At 33.7% G+C, this 26,375-nt stretch overlaps 1 protein-coding gene across 17 annotated transcripts in view; it reads left to right on the forward strand.

The window, feature by feature from the left end:
- KTN1 (kinectin 1) overlaps positions 1–26,375 on the forward strand; it is a 104,777-nt gene that overhangs the window by 65,890 nt on the left and 12,512 nt on the right. For 6 of the 17 annotated variants that reach the window (XM_065548831.1, XM_065548834.1, XM_065548838.1 and 3 more), the window contains 19 exons: positions 1,325–1,359; positions 2,065–2,155; positions 2,835–2,903; positions 3,831–3,868; positions 4,389–4,479; positions 4,628–4,696; positions 5,951–5,988; positions 6,905–6,995; positions 7,072–7,140; positions 7,615–7,652; positions 10,094–10,184; positions 12,580–12,648; positions 13,703–13,740; positions 15,529–15,619; positions 17,965–18,051; positions 21,276–21,365; positions 24,740–24,820; positions 25,579–25,668; positions 25,799–25,891. In XM_065548831.1, the coding sequence (XP_065404903.1) occupies positions 1,325–1,359; positions 2,065–2,155; positions 2,835–2,903; positions 3,831–3,868; positions 4,389–4,479; positions 4,628–4,696; positions 5,951–5,988; positions 6,905–6,995; positions 7,072–7,140; positions 7,615–7,652; positions 10,094–10,184; positions 12,580–12,648; positions 13,703–13,740; positions 15,529–15,619; positions 17,965–18,051; positions 21,276–21,365; positions 24,740–24,820; positions 25,579–25,668; positions 25,799–25,891 (1,359 nt within the window). Of the gene's footprint in view, positions 1–1,324; positions 1,360–2,064; positions 2,156–2,834; positions 2,904–3,830; positions 3,869–4,388; positions 4,480–4,627; positions 4,697–5,950; positions 5,989–6,904; positions 6,996–7,071; positions 7,141–7,614; positions 7,653–10,093; positions 10,185–12,579; positions 12,649–13,702; positions 13,741–15,528; positions 15,620–16,897; positions 18,052–21,275; positions 22,839–24,739; positions 24,821–25,578; positions 25,669–25,798; positions 25,892–26,375 lie in introns of those variants that run through there. The other 11 variants (XM_065548836.1, XM_065548841.1, XM_073997434.1 and 8 more) reach the window with 6 other exon arrangements.

Genomic DNA, 26,375 nt, shown 5'->3' on the forward strand with positions numbered 1-26,375 from the left:
CTTTTTCTGAGGTGGCGTTCATTGAAAATAAATATGGACAAAAACTATCTTCATGAATGATTTAAAGGCTTAATGTATGATTTGTTTTTCATAGTATAAACCTGATTTAATGTACTTTTGACAATTCCTATTTCCCTTCTGATATTTGGATTATTTTTTCCCATTGGGAACTTTTTTCCTGTGCCTTCTACAAAACAATTCTTACGAACTAGAAGCAGGGAGAAGAATTAGGGTATTATGATATTTGAGATGAGTAAGCTGAGGGCCTAAACTTAGGCATTAAAGAGAAGGGTTTAATTTCATAAGTATGTACAGAGTGGAATTTTAGGACTTGGATAGGGCAATGGAAAAATTAATACTATTTGTGAAAAATGATTGTAATAAGATTGGGAAAAACAAAAAAAAGATTGGGAAAAAAAGAAACTAGCAAGATTGGGAAAGGGGCGCACAGAAGAGAATGTTCTAGGAGAAAGACCGTAAATCTTTTTGGTCAGGCTGCTTGGCTGTCTGAAGATATGGGAATACTGAGGGAGAAATCCTGCTTTGGATATAAGATAAATTTTAGCACTGGGGACTTCTGTGTGTACCGGGGGATGCCAGGAGAAGTTTCAAGGGGGACTCACCTTACATGTCATGTTCTAATGCTTTATAAAGAATGTATTCCTGTTGCTTTTGCAGTTTACAATCAGTTTTAAAACATTTTATATCTTGATCTGGTTGGTAGTTACATAATATCTATCTAACAAAATTCACTGAGCTGTAAACAGGATTTGTGCACTTGTCTATGTAAATGTTACACCTTAGTATAGAAAAAAAAATTCAAATCAATTAAAAGAGCCCGTTTGCCTGCCTTTCTCTTTTTCTTTTTTTCTTTCTTTTCCATTCTTTTTCTTTTTCTTTTCCTTTTCTTTTTCTTTCTTTGTTTTTCTTTTTTCTTTCTTTTCTCTCTTTCTCTTTTCTTTCTTTTTTTTTTGGATTTGCAAGGTCTTAGAGTCTGTATTCTTTGAAGAATTGAATTAATGTAAAGGAAGTGAGGCAAGTTGTCTTAAGGTTATCTTTTCTAGTGATTAAGATTTTCTTCATAAGATACTAATTCATTTTGCCAGCCCATTTTATACTGCTGCTTTTTCTGTGTCTCTTGTGTAGATGTATCTCTTTGTTTTGTTTTCTGAATTCTTTAATTATCAAGTCTTCAGATAAGTTATTGTCCTAAATTTTGTATCTATTTAATAACCCTAAACAGTTTTCACAAAATTAATTTCTCATCTGGTTTTTCTTTATGCAAATTTGGTAAAGTTAAACTTTTTGGTGATTTTTATTTTAGCCTAATAAAGATGTTGTGGAACAAATGGAAAAATGGTAAGAGTTTAGTTTTCTTTTTATATTTTGATGAGTTACTTCTACCAAATTAACTACATTAATCATATTTTAAAAATTCTCTTTAAACTTTGTAATGGAAGAAAATGTGGTATACTGTTGATTTGGGATTACATTACCGTTTGTGGGTTTCATGTGTGGCAGTAATTTTACTTGTTGAGGCTAGCATGTAAGCATGAATTACTTGAGTACATTTTACTTGTAAAGAGGAAGTATCCTGAGACCATGATAAACCATCACTAGAAACCTAGAAACTTTTCTAGAATTAAGTTTATAAGAAATGATGGACAGAGGTTGATCCACTTAAAATGATTAGAAATAATACCATTAACTGGCCGGGCGCAGTGGCTCACACTTGTAATCCCAGCACTTTGGGAGGCTGAGGCGGGTGGATCACCTGAAGTCAGGGGTTCGAAACCAACCTGGCCAACATGGCAAACCCTGTCTTTACCAAATATACAAAATGAGCCAGGCATGGTGGCGCATGCCTGTAATCCCAGCTACTTGGGAGGCTGAGGCAGGAGAATCGCTTGAACCTGGGAGGCAGAGGTTGCAGTGAGCCAAAATCGCGCCATTATACTCCAGCCTTGGCAGCAAGAGCGAAACTCTGTCTCAAAAAAAGAGAAGAAATAATATCATTAACCTTGAAAAATAGTTAATACATGTGTTATAAACTTATAATTTCAGCATTCAAGAAAAAGATGAGAAGTTAAAGACTGTAGAAGAATTACTTGAAACTGGACTTATTCAGGTGGCAACTAAAGAAGAGGAGCTGAATGTAAAGCATTTTGTAGTTTTGTTTTCCTTGTGTTTATTCAGTGACATAAAAGGATTTCACTGTAATTTGTGTAAGGTTTTCCCCATAGATCTTAAACTTAATAGTACCTCTCACATTTTATAAATTTATATAATGCTTTTTTATTAAAGATTTTTTTAGAAGTTAATGCATAATTGTAACATTGACTGCCTTAATGAGGTAGATACTATTGTTATAGTTTGTCAGTTTCCCCACTTGCACCCTTGTCCAAATTATAACCAAATGATAACTAGCAGACTTAATTCATGAAATGGTATTGGAGGCCAGAGAAGAGATTGCCATTCTATTTTATGGTTGTCATTAGCTTTAACTAACTTGATTGGGAAAAGGTTGCTGGAAGAAGTAAGTTAAAAGATGTATTTGAATTTAGGGAGAGGAGTAACTCAACTAACAAGTGGTATACTATGTATTTTTGAGGTTGTTCAGATATAAGTAGAAATATATGTGGGTGTAATTGAATTAAAAATTCATTTGGGTAGCTATTGAAGTTACAGAATTATAGACATGGAAAAAAGTGAGAGTTTTGGGCCTTCTAGAGTGGAAAAGAAGCAGCTAAAGAAATGAGAAGCTAATGTATTTTGAAGCTAGCTGTATTTTTCAGAAAATAAAAGCATGTTTTGCTTATGTGTCTTTGAAAAAGGCAATAAGAACAGAAAATTCATCTCTGACAAAAGAAGTTCAAGACTTAAAAGCTAAGCAAAATGATCAGGTAATGTACATTTTTACAACTGTTCTTTGTCTCTGTGTTTTTTGTTTGTTTGTTTGTTTTTTTGTTTGTTTATTTAAATTAAAAGAAACGGGGTCTTGCTCTTTTGCCCAGGCTGGAGTGCAGTGGTACAATCATAACTCACCATAACTTTGAACTCCTGGGCTCAAGTGATAACTCCTTGCTCAGTCTTCTAAGTAGCTAGGACTATAGGCTCATGCCACAATGCTCAGCTAACTTTTATTTTATTTTTTGTAGAGATGGGGTCTGGACATGTTGTCCAGACTGGTCACAAATTCCTGGCCTCAAGCGATCCTCCCACATTAGCCTCCTAAAGTGTTGGGATTATAGGCATGAGGCACTGTGCCCAGCCCATTCTCTTTTAAACAGGGGGCAAACTGTTGCATAGAAACAAGTCTGTTGTTTCTCTTCCTCCAGGTTGGAATTTGTCAATTATAGTTTTAATTTATGAATGATAATCAGTAATAGAGGCTGCAATGTATATAATACTGATTGTATGCCAGGTACTATGACGAATACTCCAGATAGGGTGCCATTGCCTCTTACTAGAGTGATAAAAAGTTCTAAGTATACAAATACAAAGTAAGACTCTAGTAAAAGAGGCTGCCTGAAATTAGGCAGTTTCTTAGTTGCATTTTCTCTATGGTTGGAATTATTGATTAAATAATTTTAACATTTATCTAATGATTTTTTTCTTTTGACATATTTACAAGTGGCCTTAAAGCTACCTCTTTTCAAAATGCTATTTATTGTCATTATTATGACATTAAAAAAGTCTCGAAAGAATGCCTGGGCTTTTCCTATTTGGATTTTGATTGTAGTGGAAAATCTAAGGATAATGTGCATTTCTATTTCTGACCCATTTCTATTTTGAATAAATTACTAAGTAGGATACTTTCCTATTTCCAGGTTTCTTTTGCATCTTTAGTTGAAGAACTTAAGAAAGTGTAAGTGATAACATTATTATAAACTGGTTTTTCTTCTTTGGTCCATTTTTTGTGTGTGTGTGCTCAGAAATCTAGTTTTATTGTGCAATTGGGACAGCTGATGTATGTTTAACTTTCACTCTAGAATTTTTCTTAATGGAATAAGAGAACTTAGCTGTGATTTCCCAAATTCAGTATTATAATAATAATTAACACAAAACAAAACAAAACCTGTTTCCAGAGGATGGGAGTCAGTATAGTTGAATGGAACTTGATTCTCCCCTGTGTTCCTCAGGGTACAAATCTTATATTTCTGATGTACTTTTGAAGCACTTAACTGACTTCTTGTGTGCATAGGCTTCAGCTGTCTGTTAGGAGGAGCTTTATATTTGCCCTGGCCCTTCTACAAAGACATGTTGCTATTTTATTTAAAATGGGAAAGGGTTGATTTGGAGAGCCATTTCATTATTTGCTGCTATTTTTATATCTTTGATGGGTCTGGTGATTTCTAATCAAATTATACTGCATTTCTTTATTGAAGGATCCACGAGAAAGATGGAAAGATCAAGTCTGTAGAAGAGCTTCTGGAGGCAGAACTTCTCAAAGTTGCTAACAAGGAGAAAACTGTTCAGGTATTGGGAGACATAGAACTGTGTTTTATGTTTTTGTTTATCAACTTTAGTTAATATCATTTAATTTCATGTGTTTGTCTGTGCATTGCATTTTATGTCAATTTCTGTGTTTCCATTGTCCAATCTTGTCTGTTTTGTCATTGTCAAGGATTTGAAACAGGAAATAAAGGCTCTAAAAGAAGAAATAGGAAATGTCCAGCTTGAAAAGGCTCAACAGGTAAAAATCCCAGAGCCATAGCATGACAGATTTATTAGTTATGTGTTATTTACGAGCTATTTGATTTTTTTTCTTGTTACTCAGAAAACACGTTTAGTAGTATGCTGTAAGTATATTGGGTTATGTGCTTTTAATTTTATTTTTTGCCTGATTTGAGAAAGTGTTCTTGATATTTTAATATATATATCTTAAAAATTTTAACTGTTCATAGTTATTTTCTAGAACATTTTTTGTGTTAATGTTTCATTTTAGTTTTCCAATTAAAAATGAAACATGAAACACTTAGGCAATTTTTTAAATCCTCCCCACCCCTTTTAAAAGAAAACTGCATGGACCAAAATGTTATCTGAATATACATTGCTTGACCTCTGCCTTAGAACAAAGTACAAGTTTCATTGGGATTTCAGACGTAGATGTGATTACTGGAAATTGATGAATTTTGCTGATTTTAATCTGATAAGGCTTCCTTGAAAAAATGGTGAGATTTCATTGAAGAGATGATTCATTCATCTCATAGATTCATTCAGCAGTATTTATTGTCAAAGCAGTTCTCATCAAAGCACTGTACTCATGATTGGTGGATCACTAGTGATTGGAGATAATGTGTTGAGCGCAATAGGTAGGATGAAAAGATCATACTTTTCTAATATAGATTGAGAGTTCAGGAAAGTCTCCTCCCAAGGAACTGACATCTAAGCCAAGAATCTGAAGGGCCTGTGAGAAGAGAGTGGAGGATAAAAGGTATTATCAGACTGTGTATGACTAAGAAAAAATTAAAAAAAGACATCATAGAGTACTGTTGAGTAATTGGCCTTGAAAACTGGGATGGAGAACATCTCTGATAATGGTAGGGAGGTGTGTGGAGAGTTAATATTTTAATTTTTCACAACTGTAGAAGTATGGCTGATCTGAGTGCAGTGGTATTTACAACTGATTGATCACAACCAGTTAGAGATTTCTTTATTCCTTCTCCATCCCACTGCTTCACTTGACTAGCCTAAAGAAAAAAAGCATCACATTAATTAGACTTATTATTCATGACTATTTTCCTTGTCCCTCCCCCTTATTTTTAGTTTATTAATTTTTGTGTTACTGGAGTCAAGAGGAGGTAAACTCAAAACACATCTCATTTTGTCATGAAAAATTTAGCTAGTTTCTTTGTAATTTGAAATGTACACATTATAAAGACTTATAAAGCTTAATAAGTTAAATCGAAAGGATTATTAATAGATTTTTCTGTCCTTTGTATTTCAGTTATCTATCACTTCCCAAGTTCAGGAGCTTCAGAACTTGTAAGTACCATTTATCTCATTTCCTTTTACTATTTCTTTTTCATGAGTTAAATAGAAGTATAATGAAAATTATAGCTTCTTGATTTCAAGTGGTGTTTTAGAAAATACAAAAATACTAATTATCTCAAAACTCCTAAGGGCCCTAAGTTTCTTATTTGGCTTTAACCTGTAAGTTATTTTGTGGGAAGGAGGTAGGAAGTCTTTTCATGATTTATAATCTGAATATAACCTCAAATTGAGATGTTGCTCTTTGCCTATTTTAATAGCCATGTGAAATTGGTATCTTTCACATCCAGAACAATCTTAGTAAGTTTTCCAAATTTGTTTGTATAGACTTAAACAAGGTGATACAGGGTTGAGGTAGAGCTAAAATAACTTACTCATATCTGGATATTCAGTGATAGAATGATTTTCCTTAATCATCCTCTACTTCCTGATTTGATTGTCTCCAAAATCTTATATGCCTCTTTTTTTTTTTTTTTTGAGATGGAGTCTCGCTCTGTTGCCCAGGCTGGAGTGCAGTGGTGCGATCTTGGCTCACTGCAAGCTTCACCTCCCGGGTTCAAGTGATTGTCTTGCCTCAGCCTCCTGAGTAGCTAGGACTACAGGCATGCATCTCCACGCCCGGCTAATTTTTTGTATTTTTGGTAGAGACAGGGTTTCACCGTGTTAGCCAGGATGGTCTTGATCTCCTGACCTCATGGTCCGCCCGCTTCGGCCTTCCATGGTGTTGGGATTACAGGCGTGAGCCACCGCGCCCAGCCTTGTATACCTTTATACTTGTTAAGTTTTAGTTTATTTTAATCAGCTGGACTGTGAGTACTACCCAAAATATACTTTTTTCAGTGTCTTAAGATTTTTGCTTTTTATGGTCATGTAACATTTTCATTTAGAGTTCTAATTAATTTATTATCAGATTAAAAGGAAAAGAGGAACAGATGAATACCATGAAGGCTGTTTTAGAAGAGAAAGAGAAAGACCTAGCCAATACAGGGAAGTGGTTACAGGTGAGAAGTTAAAAACAATAAAAAATAGCCTTTTTATACTTGACTGTCAATTTAATTTATACCTATTCTTTTTAAGGATCTTCAAGAAGAAAATGAATCTTTAAAAGCACATGTTCAGGAAGTAGCACAACATAACTTGAAAGAGGTATAGTATAAACAAATTACCAGCATGTTACATAAGGAATGAGAAATCTTTGTTTAAGGTATTAGAAAGTCAAGATGTTAATATGTTCTGAGTTTCTTTGCCAGAAAAATTATGTTGTACCATGGTTCTGTTGTTGTTTAAATAAGTTAACTTTTATTTCTGGCGAATCATACTTAACTGCTTAATCTGTCAACCTGAGCCTACAAGCATTTCCTTATCTCTGCCTTTTCAAATAGACTCTTAGCTCATTCTTAACTATCTGTTTAAAGTATTAGTCTTTAATCTTTTAAGAAATAAGTATTAAAAATTGTTTAATAAAACTCATTCTGTCCTTGCTTTATAAATGGCCCAATCTTAAATTTACTGCATGTAATTATGTTTTTTTTTTTTTTTATTGGTGGGTGATTCTATATATGTGTCGTAGCACCTTTTTTTTTTTAATGTTAGCATTAAAAATGTGATTCTGTTTGTCAGGTCTCTTCTGCATCACAGTTTGAAGAACTTGAGATTGTGTAAGTATGCTCTAAGACAGCATTTTGAAGAGAAGCAAACGTCTCATTATTTTCCAGAGTGTGTTAGAATATAATGATGGGTTTCCTGTACATGATTAACTTTATTGTTAAGTGGAAATTATAATCCAGAGGCAAATAGGCTAAGTCTCTGTTGGGTAAAATAAAGGTTATAAATGCTTTCAGATACCTGGATTCTTTATCCTTTCCAAATCCATCAAACTCATTTTTTCAATTATTCTTTCTGCAAATATAGACTGGTTTTAAGTTATTTTTTAAAACAAAGTATGCAATTATTATAGAGATTAAACTTATTTCAAATGAAAATTAGTATTTGAAAGTGTTAGTAACATCTCTGAATTAACCAGAAGATAATTTTAGCCATAATCTTGATAATGAATTTTAAACCTTTCTATAATTTTAATTTATTTATAGGGAAAATGGAACTTGTCATCCTGTGCTGAATAGGAAAAATACTGAATCTAGTCAGCATAAGAGGCGTCAGTTTTTGTAGATATTAATCTTAGAAAATGTTTTATTCTAGAGAGTCTGTTGTCTTAAGCTACAGCAGGTTACAGTGGTGAGAAGGGGTATCTGGACCTGATCCTTTTGGCCCCCTTTAAAATTGCTCTTAACAAATTTTTCTTGGTGATACCATTACTCTTTATTGATATTTGTTTTAAAGAAGTGTCCCCTTTTAAACTGTCAAGATATTGAGTATATTTATTAGGTTATTATCTTTTTAAAAACAAGGGAGATTACTCTGTTTTTGGAAGATTGCTCGTTTGTACAATGATTGTTTGTCTTTTGGCTATTGTGTAACTGTCAAGGTGCTTATCTCTTATTTGCTTGGAAAGCTTAGGGCAGCATTTCTGGCCTATTTATAGTAGGGATATGTAGACCATTAAAGTAGGTAATTTTAGGTATATTTCTGCCTTACTTTTTTTTTTTGCCATTTTCTTTTTTAAATTAATAGATTTTATTTTTTGTGGTGGAGCAGTTTTTATATTTATAGGAAAAAATGAGAGAAATACAGTTTCCATATACTCTTCCCAATTCTCCCTACTGTTAACATCTTGCATTAGCGTGGTACATTTGTTACAACTGATGAGCCAGTAGCAGTATACTGTTATCATTGTTATTAACTGAAGTTCATAGTTTCCATTAGGATCACTCTCTGTGGGTTTTAACCAACGTATAATGGCATGTATCCATCATTACAGTATCATACAAAACAGTTTTACTGCCTTAAAAATCTCCTGTGTTTTACCTGTGCATCCCTCCCTCCCTTCCTCCATACCTCTGCAGCACCCCCCCAACCAATGACCTTACTGTTGTCAGAGTTTTACCTTTTCCAGAATATCATAGTTGAAATCATACAGTATATGGCTTTTCTGGATTGGCTCTTTTCTTTTCTCTTTTCTTGGAACAGAGTCTTTCTCTGTGGCCCAGGCTGGAGTGTGATCATGGCTCACTGCAGCCAGGACATCCTGGGCTCAAGTGATCCTCCCACCTCAGCCTTTTGAGTAGCTGGGACTACAGGCACATGCCACCATGCCTGGCTAATTTTTTAGAGACAGGATGTCCCTGTGTTGCCCAGGCTGGTCTTGATATCCTGGACTTGAGTGATCCTCCCACCTTGGCCTCCCAAAATGCTGGGATTACAGGTGTGAGCCACCATGCTCAGCCTTGGATTGGCTTCTTTTACTTAGCAATATGTATTTAAGTTTTTCCCTTTTTATATATTTCTCTCACTCTTGATGTATGCTGTTTTGTCATTTTTTCATATAGATTTATAAGCATCTTGAAATTCTAGATCAAGGTGCGGTAAAAATAAGTGTTCAGCTCAACGAATACTTGAGACTCTATTATGTGCTTTCTGGCATTGGGGATACTGAAATGGATAAGATTTCCTGTCCTGAGGAAACTGTTAAACAGATCATTTTGATGGTGGTGTTATGCTATAGGTCTATTGCTTAGGATGACCAGGGCAATTGAGATTCACTTGGGCTAGATAAAGATTTACATCTGCATTGGGTAAGGGAAAAACAGATTAAATTATCCATAGCATCTCTTCAGTACAAAGGTTATACATATTTCATAATTTCCAGGGTCAACAAATTATGACTGAGATTCTTAGGGCAAAATTCCTTGCTTTTTAAGTGGTAATTTTTGCAACAATTAGATAAAATATAGTTTTGTTCTTAGTTTTTGTTTTAGAGTTTCTTCCTAGATAAAGCCACATTTGCTTAAGAAATGTTAAGTATGACTGAGTAAATGATCCTAGAAATATCTTTTAAAACAAACTTCTAAGTTGATATAATATGGGGGATAAAAGCTGGTTTGTATTGTTTCTGCCATCTTTTTTATTAGGGGTGATATTGGAGTCTGGTTTTCTTTTTTTATGTACTTTAGTAAATGTAGATATTTGTAAAAAATTCTAGGTTGAAAGAAAAGGAAAATGAATTGAAGAGGGTAGAAGCCATGCTAAAAGAGAGGGAGAGTGATCTTTCTAGCAAAACAAAGCTGTTACAGGTGAATATGGTGACTTAAAATTAATTATTTTGTAAATTATTGTCTTTGCATGCTTTAAAATAATTTTTAACTGCTGCCAAAAAATAGAGTACAGAATGAATCTCCCTCCCACCCAGATACTAGGTCTCATTATTGGCATATTTTTTGAGTAAGTACCCATGCATAAAATGTGTGTATGTGTGTATACTTGCTTATAAAATACTCTGTTGAACTATACTAACTTGTGTATTTTGCTTCCTTCACAATTAACAGTGTTTTCAAGATCTTTCCATATAAAGCACATTTCTGCCCTAACTTTTAATAGTTTTATGATATTGGATGATTATATCATCATCTTCTATTTTTATTTTTGAGACAGAGTCTCGCTGTGTTGCTCAGGCTGGAGTACAGTGGCGTGATCTTGGCTCACTGCAACCTCTGCCTCCTGTATTCAAGCAATTCTCCTGCCTCAGCCTCCAGAGTAGCTGGGACTATAGGCGTGCACCACTATACCCAGCTACTTTTTGTATCTTTTGGTAGAGATGGGGTTTCAGCATGTTGGCCAGGCTGGTCTCGAACTCCTGACCTCAGGTGATCTGCCCGCCTCGGCCTCCCAAAGTGCTGGGATTATAGGCGTGAGCCACTGTACCCAGCATATATCACTTATATAACCAATCCCGGCTGATGGATACCTAGATTATTTAGGGCTGTTTTTTTCTTCACAAACAATGCAGCAGTGCATATCCTTGCACACGTTTTGAATAGTGTATCTGTATCCTAGAAGTGAAATTCTGGATCAAGGCTTATGTCGGTTTTTTGTTTGTTGAAAGAGATAGTTAAATAGAAAATCAGTATCTTCTCACCTTCATGCAGTTAGTATTCAAATTAGTTACAGAACATTGATTTGAAGTAGTAGCAAATTTGTAGATGCCTACATTGTCTTGGATTAATCTGGCTCACATTACATGCTTCAAAGTTTGAGTCTGTCACATTCCTTCTCCCTCTCATGTAGGTTCATTTTAAATTTTGTTAGACAGTGCTAAATAGACCTCCAAAAGTGTTTTTACTAATTGACACTCTCACCAACTAAGGGCCATTTCCTCTTCTTCCGTTCCAACACTGACAAGGGTAAAAATATTTGATATTATACTTGAAAGATGGTAAGATTATTTTTAATTTGCATTTGATTGTGAGAGAAGTTAAGCGTTTTTCATATGTTCAAGCCATTTTTATATGAATTGTCCTTTAATTTTTCCCACATTTTTTCCACTGGGTTGACTCTTTTACTAATTTGTAAGGTCTTTTTTATGTAATAAAGGAAATTAAATAACCTTTTGTTATTATACGAGGTGATTTATTTTCCCCATTTTTTCTTCTGACTTCATTTGTGAAGGGGAAAAACCTTTTTGGGAAATTTGAAACTTTTATGTACTCAAATACAAGTAATTTCCAGAGTTTTAAGTCTTGGGAAGAAAGATGTCTCTCTACGATCATAAAAATACATTCATCAGGGTGTGGTACGTTCACACTAGTAATCCCACCCAGCACCTTGGGAGGCCGTGGCAGGTGGATCTCTTGAGGTCGGGGGTTCGAGACCAAACATGGCCAATATGATGAAACCCCGACTCTACTAAAATAATATAAAAATTAGCCAGGCATGGTGGCAGGTGCCTGTAGTCCCAGCTACTCGGGAAGCTGAGACAGGAGAATCACTTGAACCCGGGAGACAGAGGCTGCAGTGAGCCATGATTACAACACTGCACTCCAGCCTGGGTGACACAGCGAGACTCCATCAAAAAAAAAAAAAAAAACATTTTCTTCTAATATGTTTATAATTCTTTTTGTTTGTTTAGGTTATTTCATGTAACTTATATCAGTAAGCTGTAACAATAACATTGTAACCATTAAAAAGAGAAGGCTAGCCACATTGCTAAATAATCCATCATAACAATAGTGATTCTGTTCCCCAGGGGACATTTGCCAATATCTGAAGACATTTTTGGGTGTTACAGCTGGGGCAGCGGGGCTGGGGCATCTAGTAGATGGGTGCCATGGATGCTTCTAAATGTCTGGCAGTGCATAGGATAAACCCCCGACAGCAAAGAAAAATATCAAGCCCAAAATGTTACTGGAGTTGAGGTTGATTTGAAATGTCACTTCATACTAAATTCTTAGAGCTATTTGGGTATATTTCTGGATTCTATTTTGTTCCATTGAGACATGCAAACTCTGCTGCTAGTACTAATATAAATACTCTAATTTCATCATATGTTTTAATATAGAGCTTATTACACACTTTAAAATTATTGCTATTTTGGAATTTTTCTAGCTTGTATGATCTGTTTCTAGCTTGTCTGATCTAAGTTTATGTGGAAAAAAATGTTTAGATACTGATGTTTAATTTTTATTTAATTAGGATGTACAAGATGAAAACAAATTGTTTAAGTCCCAAATTGAACAGCTTAAACAACAAAACTACCAACAGGTAGGTACTATTAGATGTCTTGCCTTTCAGTTAGGTGGCAAAAAAATTATATAACCAGTGACATATAAGTATTTTTGCCATTTCTGCATTTTTATTGAGAATAAAGTATGTTTTATTTATGTTTATCAAATTTTATATAAAAAAGCAACTTGCTATGTCATATCCAAAGTAAAACAAATCTATAATTTATAATGTATACACAAATAATATTATTGCCTGTACTCCAGCTCTGTTTTGTATCTGTGTGTTTTCTGATCCTAGAATTCTTAGCAAGTCAGTTTAAATACTGTAGCGGTTGGCTTAAAGATGTGTGTACACACTCTGTCTTCCCAAATGAAACATTGGTAACTGGAGAGAAACTAACAAGTGTATCATAAGCGATAGTGTACTAGTATTTAAAAGAGGTTTTCAAGTTATAATTCTGCTTGGTAAAAACCAAAATGTGTTTTTATAAAAGATGCTACCCAAAATAGCCTTTAAATTAATTTATGAATGTATATGGATAGACTTGATAGTATTTTGAGAAACAAATAAATTGGAGTCCTTGCAAACAAGAAGCTTGAGAGATTATTGTCACCAAGGAATAAATACCATATATGAAGGGCTGTGTACCTTTGCATGTTGATGTATAATTAACTTTTTGTTAAACGTGAGGAAACATAACTTATCTTAGTTTTTCTTTTGATTTCATTTCTGTTTTTTTTTTTTTTTTTTAACTTGGAAGCTTAACATTTTTATGTAGTCAAATATGAATTGTGCAGATTGAAAATTTAAGATATGCTTCCATACACATAGTGGGAAATTGATAAATACTTACTAAATGAAGAGTTTAAGTATGCTGCAACAGTGAAGATTGGATTTAGCATTCAATACATTTTACAGATTTGTACATGTTTTTATTAAAATTATTTGATTAAAGTCAGGGTGACTTTTATATGAAATATATGCTATTTTTACTTTTGTTGTTTTCTTAATTTATATCTGAGAAAAGCTTCAATATTTTTAAGTCTCCTGAAAAGTTTCGTTTTGAAATAACATTTAACTCTTTTGATAGGCATCTTCTTTTCCCCCTCATGAAGAATTATTAAAAGTGTAAGTAATAAGTTTGATTCACAGTATATAAAGTAGTGACTATTTTTATGTGATAAACCGTTCTCAAATAAGCAGTTTAGTGTAACTGCAAATGGCACCTGATTTTTACAGTTCTATTTGGATATCTTGAATTACAGTTTAGAGTTGAGCGGTACCTTTGGCTAAGATACTTTTTTTATAGTACTTGGATTTGAATATTTTGTTGAGGGAGATGTTTGTTTTTGTTTTTTTAGGCATTCAGATCAAGTTAAACTATGCTTTGCAGGGTTTTCTAAATCACCTTCTATTATCTCAGTTATCTTACTGGGTCTTCTTCTAGGTGTGATTGTGTAATTGAATGATGCAAATTTTGGCTTAGCTTCATTTTTTAAAGAAATTTTAGGTTAGATGTGGTAGCTCACACCTGTAATCCCAACACTTGGGGAGACTGAGGCGGGAGGATTGCTGAGCCCAGGGGTTTGAGATCAGCGTGGGCAACATAGTCAGACCTTGTCTCTACAAAAAGTTTAGAAATTCCGGATGTGGTGGCATGCACCTGTGGTTCCAACTACTCCAGAGGCTGAAGTGGGAGGGTCTTTTGAGCCCAGGAAGTTCACACCGTTGCACTCCAGCCTGGCACCAAGAAAAAAAAATATATATGTAGTCTTTATGATTGTGTTTCTTAAGGAGATTTTTTTTTTAACTGATACATTTTTCTTGTTAGCCTGTAATTTTCTCTGTGAGGCTACATTTAAGGTCATTTCACATAAGTTAGTGTGTTTCAACATGTTAAAATGTCAACCACATTAAGTATATTAATAGATGATGTAAGTGATCTATCATCGGGAAAATTGTTAATTTTTTTTTTTTTTTTAATAATCTAAATGTTTTTCCATCTTGGTTTACAGAGTTGCTTGTTTACTAGGTTAGAATTATTGACTGTTAAATCGAATCTTGAGTTTGACTATATAGAGCAAAGGTTGGCAAACATTTTCTGTTAAGGCCTTGATAGCATTTTAGGCCTGTGGGACACATAGGTCTGTTTTATACATGTGTATATATATGTGTATATGTGTGTACATGTATATATAAAACAACACTTTTAAAATGTAGAAACAGCTCTTAGTTCGAGGACCTACAGAAACAGACTGTGGAGTGGGCCCATAGCCTTAGTTTGCCAGCTTCTTATATAGACACTGATTCTAAGCGAAGAGCTATTTGTTATTTAACTTTCTACTCCAGCCACTCTCAACTATAACAGAATCAAATTATGAATCTTTGCCATTGCATTCTGCGTTTCTGGGAAACAGTAGCAGAAAAAAACATGAATGCTGAGATTGGTATGAAAATGGCAAGAAAACACTGAGCTCACTTTAATATTATACTTGTGTTGTGGGTTAGCCATTTAAAGTTATAACTGATTTCATTGCCCTCTGGGAAGAAAAATATTTAAGGGACTGCTTCTACATCCGTTTTAACTCCTCTGAAAATAGCTACTGTGTACTGACCCAAGTAAAAATATAAATAGCTACAACAGTTAATATATTCATAAACTGTTTCTTAGGGAATGAGATTTCTCTTTAGCACAAGCCTAAGCGTACCATATTAGGTATAAAAACTTAGAAATCATTTCTGAAATTCATAGGATGGGCTTTCTATGTTAAACAGTAGGTAGACTCTTTAATGTACTTTTCAAGGTACCATTTCTTGATATTCTTATTTTGTAGTAACAAATGTTGATAGGTAGGGATCTGAGTTGTATTACTGTTTACCTAAAATCTTGCTACACGTATTCATGTTCTGGTTTAGAATTTCAGAAAGAGAGAAAGAGATAAGTGGTCTCTGGAATGAGTTAGATTCTTTGAAGGATGCAGTTGAACACCAAAGGAAGAAAAACAATGTAAGTAAATCTTAATCAGAATGAAGCTTTTCTTTTTATTACTTTAACACTGAAATATGGTCCAGGAATTTTTTTTAATCTACTTTTACTTTAGATTTCTTAATCTTTGTGAGAAAGTACTATTTTCCGTGTGTAGTTTTTCGGGGGGTGGGGCATTATTGGAGAACAGTTTTTTTAAAATAAGTGAAAAGACGAATTCTTATTCTTATAAATATTTAAATGTTAAGTTATAATTATTACACCTTTAGTTATTTTTAAAAACTAAAAGTGCAGTTGACTTTTTGTGGAACTTTTATTTGGAAAACATGTTTTTCAGCTTGGTATTTTAAAATCAAAGATATTTCCTCTTAGATTGGGCTGGCCTTTTTGTAAACCAAAAGTAATACCAGTATTCAAACCCAGTATACTCAGTAATGAGGTCTTTTGAAAGCCTTCTGGTTTTTTTTTTTTTTTTTTAAAGACAGGGTCTTCCTCTGTCGCCCAGGCTGGAAGTAGCATGAACTCGGCTCACTGCAACCTCTGCCTGCTGGGTTCAGGTGATTCTCCTGCCTTACCCTCCCGAGTAGCTGGAATTACAGGTGTGCACCACCATACCCAGCTAATTTTTTTGGTATTTTTAGTAGAGATAGGATTTTACCATGTTGGCCAGGCTGGTCTCGAACTCCTGACCTCAAGTGATCCACCTGCCTCGGCCTCCCAAAGTGCTGGGATTATAGGTGTGAGCCATGGCACCTGGCCAGAACCTCTCATTTTTAACTGAGAGGTGGTTCAAATTTTGGTAATTAAGTGTGTTAGAGGCCATAGAACCTAACTATGTTTATACTAGAAAGGGGAGGGATAGTGCTTTCAGAAATATGAATCTTAATAACTTACTGAGTAGACAAATAATGAATTTAGTAGAATTTCTTAAATTTTCTCATACCAGAGGACAACACCTATAAAGTAGAGTCCAAGCATTCTTGCTAGAGAAGAAATTTTTGTACACTGTACTGTGATTGCTAACACTTGAGCAAGGGTAAACTGTTACTGAAATCTAAGGGAGTATTGCTAGTAAATGGATGTGTGTTTTCTATTTTTCAAAGTTTGCATTAAATTCTTAATTTAACAAGTTGACATTTTCTTGTACCCCTGAGTTTGTCAAAATTAGGTACATGAATTGCCGCTTGTGTGTTGGTATAACAGTACTAACAGCATTGCTTAGCCACAAAACTTGAGGTGAACTTGCCGATATACTGCTAACATCTTAACTGTGTTTTATTATTGGGATTCTGAGATAAGGAGGGCATGGTAATGCAGCAGCAGCAGCATCAGCAGCAGCAGCGCTGGAGACACTGAACCCGTGTGAAAAGAGCCAGGACACTGGAGGCCAGCAGATAGCAGTGTCAGTCTTTCCTTTTAGTTCTGCCACTTCATTTTCTGTGTGTACTTGGCTCAGTTTCCTAACTTACTTGAGCTGTGGTTTCCCTATCTATAGAATGAGAATAAATACCTCATGCGGTTGTTGTAACGATGAGAATTTGTGAACTGCCAAGTACAGTGGTTGGCATATATTAAGTAATAAATGGTGATTATTGGCTTTTTATTTTTTGTTGTTGGTTTTTATCTGTTTAGATTTCTCATTCTGGAAAAAAGACTGAAATATAGAAGATTATATTTATATTTGTGAATGAAATGTTGTTAAAATCCAGATCTCTCAATTTTTAATAACCTCTGTCTCCTCCAAGAGAATCTATTTTATAGCCTTCCAGCCTTCCCCTTTGCTTTGATCAACTAGCTATACAATTCATGTAAGGTTGTTTTGTGGCATGAATGTTAGGCCATGCCAAGAAAGACATAGAACACAGTGGGTTACTATGGGATTCCTAGGTAGATTTGAAACATGTTAATTGTATTAAAACATAGAGAAAAAAATGTTACACTGCAGTGGAAAGTCCTATGAGTGTTATTGAGCCTTGTTTAAACATCAGATGAAAAGCTTTTTGTAATACTTCTATATTTGCTCTGTCTTTAATCTTCTAATGTTCAATGTACCTGAAATTATGTATGTATTCTTGGTTTGTGTCTTTACTTTTGAATGCTTTCTTCTTTGTCACATGTGCATAGTAGTTATTTTAAAAGCTGGCCTATTTGGTATATATACTAAAACATGGAAAGTGGGCGTCTTTATTTTCTCATTCAAACTTCTGAACATTGCTTTTTATTTTTTTGCTAATATGCATATTTTCCCATTGAAATAATTTTGCAGTAACCAGCATTTAAATGCAGTGCAAAATACTGATGAAGTAAAAAAGCAAAAATCTTTCAATAATGGATAAACTGAAATCATTCTTTCTAAAAATGATTAGGACCTTCGGGAGAAAAACTGGGAAGCAATGGAAGCATTGGCATCAACTGAAAAAATGCTGCAGGACAAAGTGAACAAGACTTCCAAGGTTGTAATGCTAACTCCTAGAAACAATCCACTGAACAGAGAAAATCTGCAGCTTGTCTTAAAATCAGACTAAACTTTAGCATTTACTTTTACTGCAATTTAAATATAAAATCTCCTTGTCCACATTTATCATCTCTATCATCTCTGCTTTTTTCATCTACTCCTTGAAGCTTTAATTTTGGGCATGCTGATTTGTTGTGATTACCTGATTGTTTGGGCTTTGTTGAGCACAACTTTAAGCTGAAGAGTCTCAGAAGACTGATGTTAACCTCTTGTCAGACAATATGCGCCTTTTGGGTTGGTTAAGATAACTTTCATGAAAACTTTGAACCAAAGAAATCTAGGTGAATTAACAAACACATTTGAATATGTAGGATGTGCCATAAACTAGGTGTTTTGGAGGGCACACCAAGATGTCACAGATAAGGTAGAAAAATGTTAAAAGTCTTAAATACAGGAAAGGCATCAACTTTCGGTATGTTGCTGGGAATGATTCCTTAGAGGTGGTGGACTGAAACTTCATATATTACTGGATAGCAGTGACATATATGGCATGTTTAGGTGAAATATTACTGTCAAGGGATAATTCTCTTGACCAGAGTATGTGAAGTACTCTTGAAATATATAGCCCCCTTTGTCTTCAGAACAATGGAGGACATTCTCCTTGAGCTCAAGTTGTACCATTGAGTGTGAAGATTTCTAATGAATTGTCATAGAGAGGTTGTTTTTAAAGATCGAAAAAATTGAATCTGCCAGTCCAGTCAAGTATTTTGAAAATTCCTGCCAAAAATAAATGTGAAACAGGGGTATTGAATTTTGCAGATAGGTAAATGAAGGAACCTACATGATTCATTTTAGCACTGTGAAAATATTTTGTGTGCCACGGTACTCTATTGAATCTTTAATATAAGTCTTAGTGACACCTGAAGGAATTTTTAAGTATAAAATAGTTCTGTAATTTTTTTTTTTTTTTAGCAAGTATACGTTTATAGTTATATTTCCTATAGCTTAGTGGATTTGTGTTTAACTACATCCCTATTCATCTAGCCATAATTTTCAGTAAAGCTTAAATTCGAGATAGCTGGGAGGTATATTGGGACCACAGAGTAGGAAAATCTAGGTCAGATAGGACGTTTCATTGGGACATTTCATTATTTCATTGGGAGTGGTTGCAATTGTACAGTCATTTCTGTCAGGGTTTTAGTGTGGTTTCTGGTTGTTTCTATTACTTTGTTTTTGACGGTTAAGAGCCACCTTTTTGGTTTTATTTTGTTAGTGAGACTGGGTATCTGGGTGCTTATCATGCCATTCCTACAAGAAGTTACATGCTACTTGCCATAGGCATTTTTGCATTTTATGATTCTAAAAGAAAGCTAGAATTCTTGTGCATGATGCCTTCTTGCATAGCTAAAGATCTGCAGAGAATAGAATAGAAAGTCTTCTATATTTCAATGGAATTTAGACAGTCCTTAGATAGCATAGGTGAGAGAGATGTTGATTGACCCAGTGCTGTAAATTATGTTGTGATGAGAAGGAACTATGTGAAACACTTTCAGTATTTTAACTAGAAATAAGTTATGGTCAGCTTACCTAAAATGTAAAGAGGATGATATATGCTGTCTTTACAGGATTATTTTTAAAGGCTAAATACTCTTGAGGAGCTACTGAAAAAGACTTGTATACATTTCATTTAAAGATGGTATGCAAATTATAGTTCAGTTTCAATATTAGATCTTTCCCAGATGTTAAAGTGGAATGGAAATTGCTATCTATAACCAAACTACTATGTCAGATGAAAACTTCTTAGATAAAATTGTTGATACCAAATAAAAGTAACTTCCCATGTTTGTGGCTCTTGGTTATGTTAGACACTTTGTTCTTTTAGTCTGTTTTTTTCCTTGGAAAGTTTTCAAAAAGCTGTTCCTCAGTGTTTCTTTTGCTAACCGGTTTTCTTTAAAGATCACTGCTTTGGTCAAATGATAAGAATTACCTCTTAATATCCTTGAAGTAGCATTAATTATTTTCCTTATTTTATGTAGTTAGGTATATTCCTGAAAATTAGTGGACTTCATTGAATTGAAAATACCCTATTAAAACACCTATTGTAAAAATCTGCTGATCTTTAATTAACAGCTTTTTGTGTGTATGGAAAATGGCAAAATCTGCAGCTGTTTATTGTGTAAATTTTCATATGATTAGATTTTCTAAAATTGAAGTGTGTAGACCTTAAATCAGTGATAGATTTCAAATTTCACATCTAAATGTTGGGGGAAAGATATGGTTGAGAAGTTTCTAGCTTGCTTGCCTTCCTGTCACCTGTTGAACTTTGTGACTGTTGTTTTTAGATGATTTTCTTGGCTTGGTTTAGATGTGCATTTTTATAGGGGTCTTTTTTTTTTTTAAATCTCGTGGAGGTAGTTTGAATTAGATTTTTTTTTTTTTTTTTTTTTTTTTTTTTTTTTTGGTGTGTGATAAGTCATTACCCTAATTTTGACAAACCATGGTTTTGAGTTATAATTGATATGCATTAGACTTGGATTTAATATCAGCAAATTTAGACTTACACATTTGTAATACTTGTAAATTTATAGCAGAGTCCATATACAAGTGTCAGAACTAGTTTTTATGATGTGTGGCATTAGTGAAGTAATATGCCATCAGTTGCTCCTTGTTCTTTTTCCCATTTATATCATCCATCAGATTTTGATGGTCCTCCTTGTTTAGCATAAATACTTCACATGGCCTTGAAGTTGGAAATAAGGAAGTTACCATTTTAATGCCATGAGATTATATGGTCCATAAGTGATGCATTTTTTTTAATAGAGATATACCAGCCAATAAACCTCAGTTATGTTCCTCCAATGTGTATTTTCTGCTATCGGTAGTTTATGAAGTTTTAGCTATAAGAAGTGTTTTTTGTGTGTCTATTTTTGAAGTGTTCTGGACAGGCAAATCACTTGATTTCTAAATGCCAAGGAAAATGTCCATATTGTCAGATATTGCTAAGGCATTATTTGGTATTTAGGATGCTTTAGAGATTTTGCAGATTTTTTCTTACGGGAGCATTTTAATATCTTAAAGTGGGAAATTTTAACATTTGTCAGTATTAAACTTTTTTTTTAACTTTTTCTTCCTGTAGAATTTAAGACACCATAGTTTTTTATTTTCTGTTTTTAAAAAATTCTGTGATCTTATGAGTTTGATTTGGTTCATCTTCTGCTTTAGGAAAGACAACAACAGGTGGAAGCTGTTGAGTTGGAGGCTAAAGAAGTTCTCAAAAAATTATTTCCAAAGGTGTCTGTCCCTTCTAATTTGGTAAGACTAATTTATTATTTTTTTAACATGATGACATTATTCAGGAAAGGTATGAATAAGCAACATCATTTGCACTCCTCTTGGTTTCAGTAGAGTGCTGATTCCTTGATCTTTCCCATTGTTAAGCTGGTGCTTTTCAGTAAAGATTAATAACTTGATTTGAAACTGATTTTTATTTACCTGATACTTTTGTTTCTATAACATTTTATGAGACGTTATTTAGGGGATTAAAAACATCATTTGGGAAAGAAGTGTTTTTTAATGCTAATAAAACCAATATGGTAACATTATTAATGGCTTTATTTAAAACTTAATTTTAAGTGATTGCTTCTTAGTTTTAGCAACACTTCCTTAATGTACTTGATACTATGAACCAGGCTCTTTGCGTTTTAAAACTCAAGATTTTTGGTCATCTATTACCTTCTTCAAGCAGAAATCTTACAGATAATATAGAACAACTTGGTTTATTTGAGGGTAGTACATGTTCTTGTTTGTTCAGAGAATTAACAATAATTATTTGAGGACAGAGAAAGTCAGTGAATGTGCATGTGAGTTTCCTAAAATAGAGTGTAGGGTCTTTTTTTTTTTTTTTTTTTTAATGGAAAACTGTTCAACAGTAGAGAGACAAGCATAATGAGGCCCGATGTACCCAACATCTCTCCATGGCACTTATCAGTGCATGGCATGCATATAAGCAATCATGTTTTACCTCCTACCCTGTACTCCCTAGATTATTTTGAAGGAACTCAAACATCAGAGCGTTTCATCCGTAAATATTTCAGTACACATTTCTAAAACATAAGTATTTGTCTTTAAAAAGTATCATATTACACTTCAAAACACACTCTTAATTTTGTATAGTATGCGTTTCTCCAGTTGTCATATAAATTGTCTATTTTATTAATAATAACTTACTGTAGTTTGTTTTAATCAGGATCCAAATAAGGTCAGTATATAACTGGTTAGAGACATCTCTTAGATATTTTTTAATCCACGGGTTCTCCCACCCTTTCTCAGCAACACCCCACCTCCTTTAAAAAAAAAAACAAAAGACTTAGTGGTTTCCTATGAAGTTTCCCACAGTTTGGATTTAGTTGACTGCATCCCTGTGGTGGTAGCATGTTCCTCTTTTCTTTATATATCTTTTATGTGTCAAATCTGTAATCAGGAATCTGATTCCTGGTCAGATTAAGGCTCAGTATTTTGGGGGTAGGGTAGAGTAGGGGCAAGACCACTTCATAGGCAGTGGTGTGCACTTTCATCAGGAGATTCGTAATGTCTGCTTGTCTTCCTTTGGCCCATTGGAACTTATTTAGGTTGGTTACCAAGTCGTTTTGACACAATGCTGCTAAACTTTGATAGCTTCTATGCTTTGTGGTATGATAAGGTGCTCCTGATTTATCATATACATTTCCTGCCCCAAACATAGAATCAACTATTTCTCCAAGGAGCTCTGTGGGTGCTAGGGGTGGGGTAAGTAAACTTAATGGCTTGTTCTATTTGTAGTCTGAGTTAAGTATAGCCTACATTTATTTCAAGTAAGGAGATAAAACTCCTTTGTTTCACATTGTAACTATCGAGGATATGTTCAGATTTGATCAGTTTCGGAGATCTCTACCGCTTTTGAGTTGAACTGATGAGATATCTAGCACCGAGTAAATGTATAGATACGCTATCAGTTCTAGTGCTGTTGTTAAATCAAACCTAAGAGAAAGGGTTATTATTAATATATTTAATTTTTTTTCTTTGTGGCATAACCCGTTTTTGTTTCTACTTTATATTTTATTTATAGAAATAATATTGGGGGATGTATTTTTTGGCAGTAGTTTATGAACCAAGAGAACTAATGATTGATAATTTCTGTCCTTCAAAGATTGTATAAGATCACCAACAGTAAAAATTTTCTTTTTTAACAGCAATACTATCCACTGTCAGTAACCAAATCTTTTTGACACTATAAATATTTATAAGTCATCATAAGATATGGATGATATTGTTTGGCTTTTGTTCATATACTTGTTAAAAGTTGAATATTTCTGCATATAGTCTACAGGAAATGTACTAAACTTTCTGTGTGCTAACATTAGACTCTGGCATTTTAGATTTGTAAAGATATGAAGAACAATAAACTATTTACCTTATAAAATAATAAAGCAATAGGCTTCATTAACATTAGGATAAGTCAAGATAATCAGTAGATATAAAAATATATAAATTTTTTTACTGTTTTCTTTTATTGTTTTGCTGAGCAGTCAGCATAGGAGAGATCTAAATTATATGACCTAGAGGGAGATTTACAAACTTTAAGCAACGAAACTAGTTTTTTAACTTATTTTAATTTATGTTGGGTACCAATAGTTGAAACTGTTAAGTAGGATTCTGATAGTGTACATTTAGTCTTGGTTCAGATTTATATTGTAAGAAAGTTAAATAGTGTTTTAAAACTAATTTGATATTATTAAAGGTATTGTACTATGGAGTGACTCAGCATCTACTTGTTTTTTGTTATTTGATAGTTTGCAGAGAATCCTGATTCAGCTGCATATGTAACAGTTTATATTATAGCAGTTAATAAAAATTTCATGAGTTTTTTTATCTTAAATTTAATCCAAAGACTTAAGGAATAAGAGGAAATTTGATTTAAAGTATCTGACACACAGATACTCTTTATCAAAGTGTAAAATTCAGATAAGCATCAATAATGTAGAGTAATTTATTCTAAAATTTAGAGTAAATGCCAAAATTGTAATAGATGCATATTTACATCAGCTCACCTGTCAGCACAAATTGAGTTTTTGTTGGATTTAAATAAGTAAATGTGTGTGCATATCACTTCTCATTAGGATTTTAAAATACTTAATATTTCCTAATTTGAAATATTTTTAGAGTCCTTGGAGCATTTTCATAGAATTTGAAGTCCTCCAAATGGAACATCTTCAGTTGAACTTTCACTTTATGAACTCAAAATACTTCATTTTTGAGAACTGTTTTATCTGGAAACAGTTTTGAAAAATCATTCTGGGTTTTTTGTGTTTTAAAGATTATTTGTCCTGGTGCTAGTAAGTGGTAGAGGCCAGATTTGAACCCAGGTTTTTCTACCTGCAACTGCAGAATTCAGTTGAAAATATTCTTGGTTAGGTATATAATATTTTATTTTGATGGTAGGTACGTAGGTCTGTTTTTAGTGCTTGTTTTTAAAAGTGGGTTATGTCCAACTTACATAGTAGTTACATTCCTCTTTGAAATTTGTAGCAGTGTCCTGTTTGTCTGTGTAGGTTTCTTTTATAATTATCTAATTTGATTATTTTAAATGACCTGTTTTATTTAGATTTTTGTTTTTGAAAATTAATGATTTTAACTTTTCTCATCCACAGAGTTATAGTGAATGGTTGCATGGATTTGAAAAGAAGGCAAAAGAATGTATGGCTGGAACTTCAGGGTCAGAGGAGGTTAAGGTTAGTTCAAGAAATGAACTGTTTGTAATTTAAACATAGAAAAAAGAAGCAAATAAGATTTTATCTTCTTGAGCTTGGAAAAGATAAAAGATAATCAAATAAGACTCTTTTGAGAGAGTGTAAGAAGGTGATTTCATTTTGTTTAAATTTTAGTTGAAATACAGTAGGTCGTCTTTGCATTTGGTTTGTTTACAAAGCTAGTGTTTGCCATTCCTTTCATTCTGTATTTTAATTGTTTCTAAAATTGAATATTTATCTCTTACTATCTTTTTAGCCTAGATTTAAAAAGTAAAGATCAGTCGAGATAGGTAGAATCTCACTGGTTTGCTGAAGCATCCCCAAATACATCATTAGAGGTATTTAGAAACTGGATTGGTTTTTATCCTTGGCTACTGAAATTGGGGAGATTTATTATTATTGTTTTCTTATATCTCAAGTGGCATGAATAAAACCCTGTTTCCCATGTGTGTAGTAGCATAGGCATTGTGACTGTACTTCACATGTGGGTCTGCTTTGATCTTACCACCTGACTAAAGACTTTAGTACCAAGACTTTTTATTATAGCACTGTTTAATAAAAATGACCAAAGGGGTCATTGAATGAACTTTATTGCTACTTAGAAAGGTCGAAATGTAGTGTGTCATTGTGAAATACTTTGAAACCATTTATCATAATACAGTATTAAGTACTAAAACAAACTTGAAGCACAAAACTTTCTGGTAGGATTATGGGAGTTTTCTTTATTTCATTCTTTGCAGGTTCTAGAGCACAAGTTGAAAGAAGCTGATGAAATGCACACATTGTTACAGCTAGAGTGTGAAAAATACAAATCCGTCCTTGCAGAAACAGTAGGAAATGATTTTTAATCTACATTTTGATTTTACTTTAAATCATTACCTTCTTCCTTCATGGCTTAAATAGTTTTTATCTTGGCATTAGAACATGAATTTTTCAAAACAACTATACTTTTGTCTGTAGGAAGGAATTTTACAGAAGCTACAGAGAAGTGTTGAGCAAGAAGAAAATAAATGGAAAGTTAAGGTCGATGAATCACACAAGACTATTAAACAGGTATTTACAAAAGAAAAGCTTAAAGCAGTGGTTCTCAATGTGTGGGGCTTGCCCCAGCAGCATCAGCATCACCATGTACATTCTTGGGCCCCAACCCAGCTACCAAATCCAAAACATGTATGTGGGGTGGCAGCAGTCTGTGTCTTCATGAGCCCTCCAGAACAGTCTAATGCCCACCCAAGTTTGAAAATCACTGGTTTTAAAGTATGACTAAAGGGTAATCATATAGAATGTAGAGTGCTAGTTATAGAACTATTGTGTGATAAGGTAAAGAATAGTGGGTTCAAAATCAGTTTTAAAGTATTTAACCCATAATACAGAATTCAAGAAAAAGTTAGTCATTCTTCTGTTTGTGGGACCTGAATGTTATTGTGCAACCTTAATTTTTCTCCCATTTACTTCAGCGTGATAAAGAGTACCATCTGTTACTCACTTATTTTTTGGGACCAACGTGCAGAATTTACAGTTGCTGATAGTACTCTAC

The sequence above is a fragment of the Macaca fascicularis genome, chromosome 7 (assembly GCF_037993035.2).
Source record: "Macaca fascicularis isolate 582-1 chromosome 7, T2T-MFA8v1.1".
NCBI lineage: Eukaryota > Metazoa > Chordata > Mammalia > Primates > Cercopithecidae > Macaca > Macaca fascicularis.